The sequence below is a fragment of the Mchenga conophoros genome, linkage group LG15 (genome assembly GCF_057382185.1).
Source record: "Mchenga conophoros isolate Kocher_MC1m ecotype Shallow Benthic linkage group LG15, M_conophoros_male_GT1.1, whole genome shotgun sequence".
NCBI classification, from domain to species: domain Eukaryota; kingdom Metazoa; phylum Chordata; class Actinopteri; order Cichliformes; family Cichlidae; genus Mchenga; species Mchenga conophoros.
In genome coordinates, this window is record NC_140540.1 from 42,927,905 (window position 1) to 42,942,066 (window position 14,162).

A 14,162-nucleotide genomic window follows, 5' to 3' on the forward strand; every position below is an offset into this window, starting at 1 on the left:
ACAGCTCTGGCCTTTCTTTCCTACCCCACAGTACCTTCCCTTACCATTTGTTTCCTACTCTTTTACTTCTTCTTTGATGACGGTTGTCTTTCTAGATAAGCAATTTCATTTGCTCTGGGGCGAGTCACTGGCTCGGGTGCATTCTGGGACTGTCACTTCACCGGTGTGCTGGCATGCTTCTTAACAAACACACCACTACAGCAAACATCTCAATTGTACTTGTTGATTTCTTCGACAAAACACTGAACAAAAAATGTACTTGTGAGTGTGCTGCCTGGTGCTTTTAAATTTTGTGATCATTTGAGCAGCCCAGAAAGCATCCCATAAATTAAATTATGTTATCGTATCTGAACATGTACACTAGTCATTAAATTAGATGGGAAATAATGATTCAGGGTAAACAACTGCACCAAGGAAATTCCATTTTTCTTCTCAAAATGTAAAATGTCTGTTGAAAAATCACATTAAACAGAGATGTGATTAACTTTTTATTTTACCAAACATAACATCAATGATGACACAATCAGTCTTCAGCAGAAGTGCTCAAATCACTCTCAGTGGCATCGTCTGGAATGTCCTCCTCCGAGTCCATTTCCAGGAGTGGTTGGTGGCTGAGGATTCTCTTGTACACGTCCTTTACTTTGAGCATTTCAGCTTTCAGTTCACTTTGTTTTCTAAAACCAGGCTACAGAGTCCCTTCTGTGCATCCTCCGACATGCCAACAAAGGAGGCTGTAAAAAGAACAAAACAAATAAATATGAGAAAAGTTAAAAAACAAACAAACAAACAAAAAAAAAACCTCACCTCATAAACACAAGGAATTAGGATGCTGTAATTAAACATTTTTTTAAAAGGGAGAAGGCAGTGTTAGCTAGCAATCTAGATATAGGTAAAAGATCCAGTAAGACTTTAGCATCTGCTCTTATTTTCAATCGATTCATCAAAAAATTAATAAATAAATAAAGTGCTTACAGTCTGAGGAGATTGTTCCCAACACCACAGATGGCATTCGCAACACTGTCCAGTGATGCCGCATCTCCCTGCAAAGGATCATCTCCTCCTCTCTCAGGCGCCTCACAGCCATCACCTTCTCAAAGACTTTTCTCTTTGTCCGGAGGTCAGCAGCAGCTACAGTTTAACAACATCAGATGGGAAAACATAGTAGCATATTATGATTCAAGAACAAAACATTCAACTACTGCTCAGATACTGGGAGTTTGTTTAAAAAGGATATTTATATATCAAGAGCTTACGTTCACTTGTGCTCTGCCAGGGCCAAATATCGGTCTGCATGAGGGCATCACTGGATACGTGTATGTGTATATGGTTATGGCATTAACGTCATTTTAACAAGATTAACGCTAACAGCACTAATATATATATATATATGTGTATCTTACATGATTTGTGTGTCTCTGGATGTATTTCACAAACTCAGCAACTTCCTCATCTTTTTCAATGAAGACACCTTCAAAGTCCCCCTGCTCTGAAGTGCTGAACGAACACAGTGACAGTTGTTTGAAAAGAAACATTAAAATACATTTTTCTACAAATCCATATTTGACTTATGTACACAATGCATAACGTACCTTGCATTTGACTGAAAGCGATAAAGCTTGCGGTTTCCATCAACTGAGACGGCAAGCATGTCTGGAGTGCAGGCAGGGCAGCTAAAGCATGGCTCCTTGCACATCCTGTCCACCTCAAACTTTACAGCACTCCACTCCACTCCAATAAATATACAATAACAGCACCCACTCATACTCATACAAAGCAAGAAATGCATAAGACTTAAAAACCGTACCTATTGGCTTGTGAAACTCTGATGAAGGCTGCAAAAACCCTCCTGTTACTGCCTCTCTGTTGTGCAGGACAAAGCGTGTGTGAACTGCAATATCACAGTCAGCACAAAGGAATGGAAGAGGCAGGCAGTCCAGACACCTCACAACTACTTGTTTGCCACACTGACACACACGGTGTGACTGTGGATCCAGAGTAGCTAACATATTGTCTATAAGACAAGGCCTGGCCTCTTTCCACTTTTGCAAGGACACCATATTTCTGATCGCCCAGTGAGTAGCAGCTGACTCAGACGACGTCTCACAAGTCATGGCTGCATCCTCTTCTCCATCCTCCAACAACTGAAGGAGCTCCTGATGAAGCACCATACACTAACAGAAAAAAAAGAAAGAAAGGAAGAAACTCTTCCACAAAGTGAAAAACACTCTAGGCAGTATGTTTCTTAGGACTGCACAAAAGCCCTGCATAACTCAACTATAACAACAAATATAAAAGTAAACAGAAATCACAATAAATACAAGAAGGTAAAGTACCTTTTGTTGGGTTGACACTGGCAACATAACTAGGTTCTTCACGTGGACATTGATGCTGCTCTCTGGACACTGGAGGGGGAAAAAAATTGAAGAATATTTACTTACTGAAATTCTTTGGTGAAAACAAGTTGTGAGATAAAATCAATGGTTGTGTGAACACTGAGCACGTGGCATGCAACTAGTACTTCGAGTGGTTGATGATCTTTGAGGAATAAAAGCTCCCTGTCTGTCACGTTTTTTCCAGCGCACTGGTCTTGGCTGAGGTTCACTCTGCATCATTCTACGCAATTAACAAGGAAAAAAGGGAACGCCTAAAATACAGTCTATGATTAAAGCAAAGATTATCAAACAGCTTAAGTTAACCAACTTAATGTGACATAAACTTTAAAAAAAAATTTAAAATAATATAACGTTTACTCCGTACAAAATATTAGACAAGCGTGTTCCCTCTTTAACAACTGATTCCACTAAAAATGTTACCTGCATATCTTGAAGGAGTTCGTCAGCAGCCTGAAGCTCAAACTAACAGGAGTGGTGAATGAATCTATAAATGTTTTACGTGTGAAATGAAAATAATAAACCTAACAAAGGATTATGTACGTTAGATCTGCACACTTTCAGATCGTGAATCAGTTTGGAAAACACTGTGTGGTGGCCAAAACATGAAGCGATTTTAATTCAATTCAATTCAATTTGATTTATATAGCGCCAAATCACAACAAAAGTCGCCTCAAGGCGCTTCATAGATACAGAGAAAAACCCAACAATCATATGACCCCCTATGAGCAAGCGACAGTGGGAAGGAAAAACTCCCTTTTAACAGGAAGAAACCTCCGGCAGAACCAGGCTCAGGGAGGGGCGGCCATCTGCTGCGACCGGTTGGGGTGAGAGAAGGAAGACAGGATAAAGACATGCTGTGGAAGAGAGACAGAGGTTAATAACAGATATGATTCAATGCAGAGAGGTCTGTTAATACATAGTGAGTGAGAAAGGTGACTGGAAAGGAAAAACTCAATGCATCATGGGAATCCCCCGGCAGCCTACGTCTATTGCAGCATAACTAAGGGAGGATTCAGGGTCACCTGGTCCAGCCCTAACTATATGCTTTAGCAAAAAGGAAAGTTTTAAGCCTAATCTTAAAAGTAGAGATAGTGTCTGTCTCCCGAATCCAAACTGGAAGCTGGTTCCACAGAAGTGGGGCCTGAAAACTGAAGGCTCTCCCTCCCATTCTACTTTTAAATACTCCAGGAACAACAAGTAGGCCTGCAGAGCGAGAGCAAAGTGCTCTAATAGGGTGATATGGTACTACAAGGTCATTAAGATAAGATGGGGCCTGATTATTTAAGACCTTGTATGTGAGGAGCAGGATTTTGAATTCAATTCTGGACTTAACAGGAAGCCAATGAAGGGAAGCCAAAACAGGAGAAATCTGCTCTCTCTTTCTAGTCCCTGTCAGGACTCTTGCTGCAGCATTTTGGATTAGCTGGAGGCTTTTCAGTGAGTTTTTTGGACATCCTGATAATAATGAATTGCAGTAGTCCAGCCTGGAAGTAATAAATGCATGAACTAGTTTTTCAGCATCACTCTGAGACAGGATATTTCTAATTTTAGAGATGTTGCGCAAATGGAAGAAAGCAGTCTTACATATTTGTTTAATATGTGCGTTGAAGGACATGTCCTGGTCAAAAATGACTCCAAGCTTTTACTGTTGAATTATCAGTGATACTTTCATGTGTTTTTGTTGAGAAATGTTAACGATGTCATTAAAAGAAAGCATTAAATTAGGAAGAAAAACCCGTTCGCGGAGAGGGTCCCCGGTTCTCCAGTTAGATTGTGCTTCACGGTGTCATGTTTCGCCGTGACGGGGTTATTATTATTATTTTTTTTTTTTTGCCTGTCCCATTTGGTTCTTTAGCCATCAGAATTGTTGTCTGAAGACCAACAAGGATACCCAATGGATTTACTTTGCCAAATGGATCATCGTGGCATTGCCGTATTGGTCCATTTGGTCGATCTTTGTTTTTATTATTTATTATATTTTATTTTCAGATGTTACAGACGGGACAGACATGAGTGAGGGATAGGAAAGGGAGAAAGAAAGAGGAAGGAAAGGAAAAACAGAAGGGGAGAGGGACAGTGAGAAAGGGGGGGAGAAAAAAAAATAAAAATCTCCTGGATCACCTGTTGAGAGAAAAATAGAAAACAAGCAAAAAAAACCAAAGCAACATACTAAACACAACACCATCGCATTAATCTAGCTAAGTGTAAACAGCAGTAAATACTAAATATTCAATGTTGTTGTGCAGCACGCAGGACAGATGTGCTTCGAAGTAGCGGCCAAGAAAGGTGTAATTTGGGTCTACGAGCAGTGAACACCCGTGTGCATACCTGTGTGGATCAGCGCGCTTGTATTCCAAAGGTTTCTCCATGTAACGATCTGCTAGGGAGTGTGGGGGGGCCACAGCCCCGTCCTCCAGGGTGTGAAGCGGGTATGGAGGAGATCAAAACTCCAGACATCCAGAGGCCCCCAGAACACAAGAGACCATGGAAGACCAACAGAGGGGCAGCCGCGCCAAATGACTCCAAGCTTTTATTGTTGAATTATCAGTGATACTTTCATGTGTTTTTGTTGAGAAATGTTAACGATGTCATTAAAAGAAAGCATTAAATTAGGGAGAAAAACCCGTTCGCGGAGAGGGTCCCCGGTTCTCCAGTTAGATTGTGCTTCACGGTGTCATGTTTCGCCGTGACGGGGTTATTATTGGAGTAAAAGGATGGCTGGAGCCTCTGCTCGAAGCGTCTCCGATCGCCGCGAGCGGGTTCATATTGGAATGAATTGACAACCCACAGCGTCACATAAAAATGTGGAAGGGTACCTTAGGTGTCAGCATGAGAAGTTAAGGGACGTGACAAATCGTCATTATTTTACGCGTCCGGAGTGAGAACGAGCTGTCTCAGCATAAGCTGCTGTAAAGAAGAGAGACGCTTTACACACGTGTGTGGAAAGTGTCCATGTGGATAAATTAAGAATGTGAATGAAGAGAAGCTGTGTAGTTGAATAAAACTCACACATCAGCCTGCTGAGTTCATCCTGCGGCAGTGCATTGAAGGCATCGTCGTTGGGAGCGAAGAAGGTAAACACCTTCTCCTGGTTCAAAAGCTCAGTCATACCTGCTGTCTGGATGGCACTGACCAGCATGCAGAAACAGCATTAAATGATGTCAGCTTCAATAGAAACTACACAACAACACACTAACACCTCTGTTTGCTTTCAGTCCATATGCTACACCTGTGGGAAGCAGAAAGCTTGATGTGGTCTGCAGAGTTCATTACTAAGCAGACAACCACCCACAAACCAGACCTGGGACATGCTTCCTTTAGTTAGTTTGCCAAGTTCACACAACACAATACACAGCAAACTACCACTGACAATAAAAAAAACCCAACTATTTAAAATATTTTAAATGAACTAACTGAAGCAAAATTGACTCCAAAACAACTATAAAACTATAAAAACAGACGATTCTGTCCACGGGTGCAAGAAGAACAACCTCAGGCCTTGAAATTAAAACAGGAGTACCAGAATTAAAAGCCAAACATCTAAAATCTTCAACGTAAAAACCAAAAAAAACAACAGGAAGTATAACTGAAGAAATCGACTTTCTCCCTGGAAGGGCAGGAAAAGTCTCCTGTATCGGTTACCTGTGTCCTCTGGGCTTTGCTGCATGTATTTAGTGATTTCATGCGAACACGAGGATCAATTATTGTCCTGTGAAGGTCTCTGTAGCTTACAAAGAAAAATGAATTAAAGAGACACACACACACACACACACAGAGGCAGCTAGACGAGGTAAAAACACTCCTGACTTCCTCTGTGATTTGTGGACAGCTGCAGTGAAGAGCAGCGCTGTGTCTGATCAGACCACCTCAGTCGAGTTCAACACAAGTCCAGATCTGGAGTCGAGTATGAAGACCGAATGTATGAATCTCTACATGGCACCTCTCAGCGGTGCCTTGTAGAGATTTCTCAGTGGGGCTATTTTCCTGCTTTTTGATTGGACTGAACATGCTGAATGTTCACAAACTGTTTGTTTAGTCTGCTGCACAAATATCAGTAGCAGCTTCCACCCTAATAAAGACATGCAGAGACTCTGCTCTGATTCCAGTCATCTACAAACATGGGGCAAAGCAAGTTGTGGCTTATAGCAGAGCTTAGCATGAAGAAGGAAATGTGATCAGACCTGTTTGTGTTTCTGTGTCCAGGTGACCCTCAGCAGCTGTCAGGTATGCTCAAGTATCACCTGGGTGAGAGCATGCTGTTGAGCGGTGGCGTCTCTTCTCACACCAGATTCCAAACTCTGCAGGGGGAGAAGCAAGATGATCAGCCGGAGGCAGTAATGCTGCCAAGTGGGGGGACGAGAAGAAGAAAAGCAGAGGTTCTCTAGAGAGGGTCAAAGGTCATGTGTTAAATCCTCTGCTGCATTGCCATGAGAGGATCTGAAAGTGATTTTCTGGTGTCATTCATGTCTGGAGAAAAAGAAATGTGTGTGAAAACTTTTTAAATTGTTCCTTTTTTTGTTTAATCAAACCAATGTTGGTGTGTGTGTGTGTGTGTGTGTGTGTGTGAACAGGTCACATGACAGCACAGCATTTTCTACCCACAGTTTGAACTGAGTAAGAAATAACAAATGTATTTATTCAACTTATAGACAATAAAAAAACAGAAATCAGTGTAAAATTTAATAACTTTTATTGATGTTAACTTTTTTAAAAGTTATTAAAAAGAAAACCCCAACAGAAAAACCCCTCTGAGCAAGCACTTGGCGACAGTGGGGAAGAAAAACTCCCTTTTAAGAGGAAGAAACTTCCGGCAGAACCAGGCTCAGTGAGGGGACAGCCATCTGCCGCGACCGTTCCAAGGGGTTATCACAATTTTTTCTACAGTGCATCAGGGGCGATCGTGGCTCAAGACACTTCACCCTACGCCTACTGGTGGTGGTCAGAGGGCCCGGCGGCGCCAGTGTCCGGCAGCCTCGCCTCTGTCAGTGCGCCCCAGGGCGGCTGTGGCTACAACGTAGCTTGCCATCACCAGTGTGTGAATGTGTGTGTGAATGGGTGGATGACTGGACGCGTGAAGCGCTTTGGGGTCCTTAGGGACTAGGAAAGCGCTACACAAATACAGGCCATTTACCATTTTACAGTGCATCAACCTTGTTTTGTCTCCTGGTGAAACAAAACAGTCGGCCTATAGATGAGAAAAACCGACGTATGCAACTTGGCTTCTTCGAGAGTTTGGCTGCCTCTTCTGTGAAAATTTTAACAATCGTATTGTCGACTGTTGGTTCATTTAATTCCATGTTTCGCAGAACTACTTCTGCCTCTTGCCACTGTTTACACAGGGCTTTGAAAATCACCTTCTCAAAGTTTTTGAACTTCCTTAAGGGGATTTGATCAATTTCATCCCCGATCTTAGCCCAGATCTTTTTGCTAAGCCTCTTGTAGATGGCTAAAACTCTTTCTGGACTTGTGACTTTACCTGATTTTTTTATAACCCGCTTAACTAGTTCTTCCATACATATTTCCACAAAAAATCTGTATTTTTCTTTGTTTTGAGGCAATTCATCCTTTGCTGCCAAAGGGTGTTTTTTGAATTGATTTTGCATGCTGGCTTCATGTTGAGCAGAGGAATTCTTTGGGGTTACATTATTTTCCAAAGAGGTTCCTGCTTTATCTACAGCCTGCGTGGTGTCACGGTTTTTCTTGTCTATTAGAGTTCTGGGCTCGTCAGTTGTATCAATGATATTTGTGGCAACATTTTCTGCTGTGTTGTTCATGTTGTCTGTTGTTTTCTGTTGTTCAGGAGCTGTCTGTGTCTCCTTTGAGGCCACTGTTGTTGTGCTATTTTCCCTGATGTTGAACAAATCCCTTGTTTTCTGTAGAATCACAGCCTGAATTTGATCTGCCAGCGATGCATTATCCTCTGAGTTTTCAGGTCTTTCCGTGGTATTTTGGACATTAGTGATAAGTGTGGCACCAGCGGAATTTTCTGCTGTGCTGTTCACGTTGACTGTTGCTTTCTGTACAATAACAACTGGCACACAGATTAGATTTTCCATGATGCGGTCAACTGTGTTAGAGGTCTGTGCACGTTCAGGAGCTGTTTCTGTCTCCTTTGAGGCCACTGTTGTTGTGCTATTTTCTGGGATGTTTAACAAATCCATTTCTTTCTGTAGAATCACAGCCTGAATTTGATCTGCCAGCGATGCATAATCCTCTGAGTTGTCAGGTGTTTCCGTGGTATTATGGATATTAGTGATATATGTCATATACAAACACGCCACACACTTCGAGCGCATTCTTTTTTTTTCTCGAAATGGGCGGGGCTTAGAGCAAAGGCTTCAGTGACGTCATACACTTCAAAGGATTTAAGTCTATAAATAGCCCTCTGCAGGAACACCCCGGCCTAGGCAACCGGAGTGCAACACGAAAAAAGTAAAAATAAAGGAAAAAAAAAACACACACAAAAAACCCCCACTAAAGCTCACCACCAAAATCCCGAAACGAAAGTATCGACAAATCTATTTACAACAAACTATTTATTTACAACAAAACACCAAACTATTTACAACACGGGGGAGATCGCGACCATGACACACTGAAACACAGGGTTTAAATACCTAGAGGGAGCAATCAGGAAAATGGACAACAAGAGGGAAACACAGCTGGGGCAACTCAGAACTGACGAGACAGGGAAACGTAAACAAAAAAGACTAAGATAACACAGACTTTCAAAGTAACACAGGAAACACATAACAGTCACGCCAAAAACAACACACTGACAACACCGAAACGTAACAGTTCCCCCCACCCAAAAATCAAACATTTAACACCAAGTGAAAAGTTTGATCCAGACAGACGAAGCCGACGAAGGCTGGAGCGGTACCACGGACCCTCCAGCGAAGGCGGATGAAGGCTGGAGCGGTCCCACGGACCCTCCAGCGACGACAAAGGCTGGGGCGGTCCCACGGACCCTCCCCTCAGCGAAGGCAGACGAAGCTGATGAAGGCTGGAGCGGTCCCACTGACCCTCCAGCAGACGACGAAGGCTGGAGCGGTCCCTCGGACCCTCCAGCGAAGGCGGATGAAGGCTGGAGCGGTCCCACGGACCCTCCAGCGAAGGCGGATGAAGGCTGGAGCGGTCCCACGGACCCTCCAGCGACGACAAAGGCTGGGGCGGTCCCACGGACCCTCCCCTCAGCGAAGGCAGACGAAGCTGATGAAGGCTGGAGCGGTCCCACTGACCCTCCAGCAGACGACGAAGGCTGGAGCGGTCCCTCGGACCCTCCAGCGACGACAAAGGCTGGGGCGGTCCCCAGACCCCCCAGCGAAGGCAATCCCGGACGAGCCCCCATATGTTACACCCCGGCCATGACACACTGAAACACAGGGTTTAAATACCTAGAGGGAGCAATCAGGAAAATGGACAACAAGAGGGAAACACAGCTGGGGCAACTCAGAACTGACGAGACAGGGAAACGTAAACTAAAAAGACTAAGATAACACAGACTTTCAAAGTAACACAGGAAACACATAACAGTCACGCCAAAAACAACACACTGACAACACCGAAACGTAACACGCTAGTTTTAACAAACGGAGAAAACAAATTATCTGCAAATAGATATTAAAACGCAATGGCCAATAAACCATCAACTGTCACCAGCCCAACACAGGAGACACCACCTGAACTGGAATCTAGATTCAATAATCAAAAATGCAAAGTTGATGGCCAGTTGATGGCCAATAAAGCATCAACTGTCACCCACACACCGTCACCAACACAGGACCCAGCTCCTGAACCTGAATCTAGGCCAAACAATCAAAATTGCAAAAACCTGTTTGCATGCTTGTGTGTGTGCTGTATGGGGAGCCCAGATGACTCAGACACAGAAGATTCAAACCAGGGGCAACCTGCTATTTCACAGCAAAGTACGGTTGTGAACATAGTAAACAATTCCTTTGGTGGCACTAATACCATTAATGTCAGGAATGAAAATACTGCCCGGAATATTCAAGTTGATATCTTTAACAATCTGCAGCTAGGGCTCCCTCCGGGTTTAATGTAGTTTGCTTGAATCCTAGAAAACTAACTGGATTTTAAATTGGTTATTTTTACAATTAGAATGGCTCTTTTTAAATTGATCGAGTCACTTATGAGAACCCATTGACCAGTCGAGGCAGATGGCTGTCCCCTCACAGAGCCCGGTTCTGTCGGAGGTTTCTCCCTGTTAAAATGGAGTTTTTCCTTCCCACTGTCGCCTATTGCTTGCTCAGAGGGGTTTGTCTGTTTGGGTTTTCTTTTTTTTTTCCTTTCTTTTTATTTATTTTTACGATTTTTTTTTTACTTTTTTTTTTACTTTATATGGGTTTTCTTTTTTTAAATAACTTTTAAATTAACATCAATAAAAGTTTTCAAATTTTACTCTGTGATTTCTGTTTGTTTTCAGTTTGTGTAGGTTGTGTTATTTGTTATTTAGTTCAAACTGTGGGTAGAAAATGCAGAGAAAATGCTGTGCTGTCATGTGACCTGTTCTGTTGCGCTCTCCTCTCTGATGAGGTCTAGCAGCTCATCATTTCGGTCTCTTTTCCTCTTTCTCCCTGTTGTGGGCGGCTGACTTTCTGGAAACTCTTGGTTACCCATTGCTGCGCTTGGACCTGGAGTGTCCTCAGGGAGAGAGGAAATTAGGACAGGAGACAAATTATACAACACAACAACTCTTTGGAGAATACTGTCTGTACCAACCCGTTCTCATGCTAGCCGGCTAGCGACCCTTCGCTAAAAAACACCCTTTCAGTGAGGCTCCTTTCACCCCCGATCGCTCGCAAACAGTGTTTGTCTTAGCTGGACTTATTTTTCGTTTATATGGGCCGATGATGCTGGTCGATGTGGAAAAAATAACTGAGCTTTTTGGTGGTGGCTAACGCGGAGCTACAACACAGGGCAGCTAGCCACCGGCGAGGCGGCCGCCGATCGACCGGTGGTGGCTAACGCAGAGCTCAATCCCGGATCAGGGAAACCGAAGGCAGGAGAAGCAGGCGGCTGCCGGTCGGAGCGTGAGGTGAACTGAATTTCAGGTAAGAAGTTATGAACTGCACTCTATTTGGGTCAGATATAAACCGAGTTTAGGTGTAGTTTATTTTCGTTGTGCTGACAGTTACAATGACTCATACTGCGTGCTAGCTAGCACGACAGAGTTTCAACGCTACCCGATCCTTACCGGAAACCCGATCGGTACCCCGCATGCGCAAATCTTACGTCACTTCCTCTCTTTGCCAACATTTTTTTTCCAAAATATTAAACTTTATTAACCCTTTACAGCCGATCGGAGCGGGCACGCTCTGTTTTGCGTAACTATTTTTAAATCCCGGTAGCTCTGCAACCAAGTAAGCTAGCGCAATAATTTTTTTTGCATATGAAACTGGAGGAGTTGTACTTACATCTTATGCCATCAGCTTGTCCTAGGTCACAGTTTCCTTCCACATATAGCTTTGCAAAAACTGCATAAAAATCACTTGCAGCAACAAAAACATGATATTCCAGAAACACGCTTCGCCGATCCATCAGCTGTTTGTAACACTTCCTACGTCCATCAGCGCGAACTATCACATGACCGCATGACCTGCCCGAAACCGGAAGTGACGTAATTTTGCGGAAATGTAGTTTTTTACGATCGGGGCCTTATGACCTTGTGTTTTACTTGTTATGTGTTTTAAAAAGTTATGTTTGACTTTATGACTTTCTGTGTCGTTTCTGGGATGCTTAAGACTCATATTGCACTGCTGGAAATAGTTTATTTTGATGCATATGCTGTTATTTTGCAAATTTGCACTATAATATTTATTTTCGTTTTTCCTGCAGTATATAAAAATTGGTGTATTTCAAAAATAAAACTATGAAGACACTCAAAATAAATTTCCTGTGGTGGGAAACTAGTTTGTGTAACTTTTTTGTATTTACAGTTTTGAGGGATAAGCCTCTTAAATTTCTCTAACTAGAAATATATGTTAAAAAAACAAAAACGATTTTCAATTTTTTTGTAGTTTATTGCACTTTTTTGCAATTTATGTAATTACTATGCACCTAATGCAGACATATTATTAAAGTTTGGGCTACTTATTATGTGTTTATGTGTACTGTACATTTTTTCAACCCATTTTAATGAATGTTTAATATTTAAAATTTTTCAGAATTACAAGCTTCACCTCCTGCTAAAAGGTCTACACCAGCAGCTGGACCATCCTCTGCTGACAGTGTCGATGCTGGACCAGTCCCAGACCCAGAGGCTCTAAACGAGGAATTTATTCTTCATTTAGAGCCTGTACCAACATCTTCCCTCTGTCAGCCTCCTGCATCCTCCTCTTCATCTCTGCTTCCTCCTGCATCCTCCTCTCCATCTTTGCTTCCTCCTCTTCGTCTGTGCTTCCTCCTGCATCTTTCTCTCTGTCTGTGCTTCCTCCTCTTCGTCTGTGCTTCCTCTTTCATCCTCCTCTCCGTCTGTGCTTCCTCTTGCATCTTCCTCTCTGTCTCTGCTTCCTCCTGCATCCTCCTCTTCATCTCTGCTTCCTCCTGCATCTTTCTCTCTGTCTCTGCTTCCTCCTGCATCCTCCTCTTCGTCTCTGCTTCCTCTTGCATCCTCCTCTTCATCTCTGCTTCCTCCTGCATCCTCCTCTCCATCTCTGCTTCCTCCTCTTCGTCTGTGCTTCCTCTGCATCTTCCTCTCTGTCTCTGCTTCCTCCTGCATCCTCCTCTTCATCTCTGCTTCCTCTTGCATCCTCCTCTTCATCTCTGCTTCCTCCTGCATCCTCCTCTCCGTCTCTGCTTCCTCCTGCATCCTTCTCTCCGTCTCTGCTTCCTCTTGCATCCTCCTCTTCATCTCTGCTTCCTCCTGCATCCTCCTCTTCATCTCTGCTTCCTCCTGCATATTCCTCTCTGTCTCTGCTTCCTCCTGCATCCTCCTCTTCATCTCTGCTTCCTCCTGCATCCTCCTCTTCATCTCCACATCCTGCATCTCCCTCAATTTCTACTGTGTACACCTCGGATGTCCCAAACAAAAAAAGGACAAGGAAAGGTTAGACGTTATGGTATTGTAAATGTACGAAACACATGACATGTTCGTTAAGTTTGTTAAGATCTCTTTTTCTTAATTTTTGCATTTTTTTTCCAGTTTTACAGAACTCATGTAAATATTTCATTTGTTATTTTTCAGAATGCCGAAAACACCGTACACAGAAGATTTTCAAATATGAAGAGATAGTAGACAGGAGAGTTGTAAATGTAAGTAATTTAGCCTGCTGTTGTGCAGATTTGTTTGTGTCTTTGGACTTCCTGGATTTGAACTGTGCCTGACTGAATATCCATAAGCTTTTGTATTTGATGAATCTACACTAATTCAGCCACTGAGTCAGGATTTCACTCCAAATAGGACATTAAATAAGAACAGACCACCTGATACGACCTAGTCGTGCTGCCTTCCTGATGTTTACGTTCTTTAAAGTCCTCCTGACATCATGCTCAGAAGGAGTGATTGATGTGGAGGTGCTCCTTCCCATTCAGTAACATCTGCTTCAGTTAGTTTTGCTTGTGAGCCACAATGTAAGCAGTGTTGCTTTGCTAACATGCACTCGATGCTGGCAGTACACGCATTGTAGTGGTTCTTATGTTTTTATTGAGCCATTCAATAGTACACAAATGTTTATAAGCTCCTTTTTGTATGCAACTTGCATGTCTTTCTTAATTAATTGTTTGTTTATATCATGTTTTTCAGGAAAA

General features: G+C 42.9%; 1 protein-coding gene across 5 annotated transcripts; it reads right to left on the reverse strand.

The window, feature by feature from the left end:
- Positions 1–475: 475 nt before the first annotated feature.
- LOC146559014 (uncharacterized) lies at positions 476–12,179 on the reverse strand. 5 transcript variants are annotated; one of them, XR_014888589.1, is made up of 8 exons: positions 11,136–11,822; positions 10,920–11,047; positions 5,403–6,691; positions 2,519–2,613; positions 2,334–2,402; positions 1,590–2,171; positions 973–1,494; positions 476–731 (listed from the first exon to the last, which is right to left on the reverse strand). XR_014888589.1 is itself a non-coding variant. In XM_085247002.1 (2 exons), exon 2 carries the CDS (start codon positions 8,687–8,689, stop codon positions 7,529–7,531), a length of 1,161 nt encoding a protein of 386 aa, XP_085103128.1. In that variant the 5' UTR covers positions 8,690–11,047; positions 11,831–12,179; the 3' UTR covers positions 6,700–7,528. The 5 variants fall into 5 exon arrangements, 2 of the variants coding, with proteins under 2 accessions (XP_085103128.1, XP_085103126.1); XR_014888588.1 differs by having other exon boundaries at positions 973–2,171; XR_014888590.1 differs by lacking the exon at positions 2,519–2,613 and having other exon boundaries at positions 973–2,171.
- Positions 12,180–14,162: the final 1,983 nt, after the last annotated feature.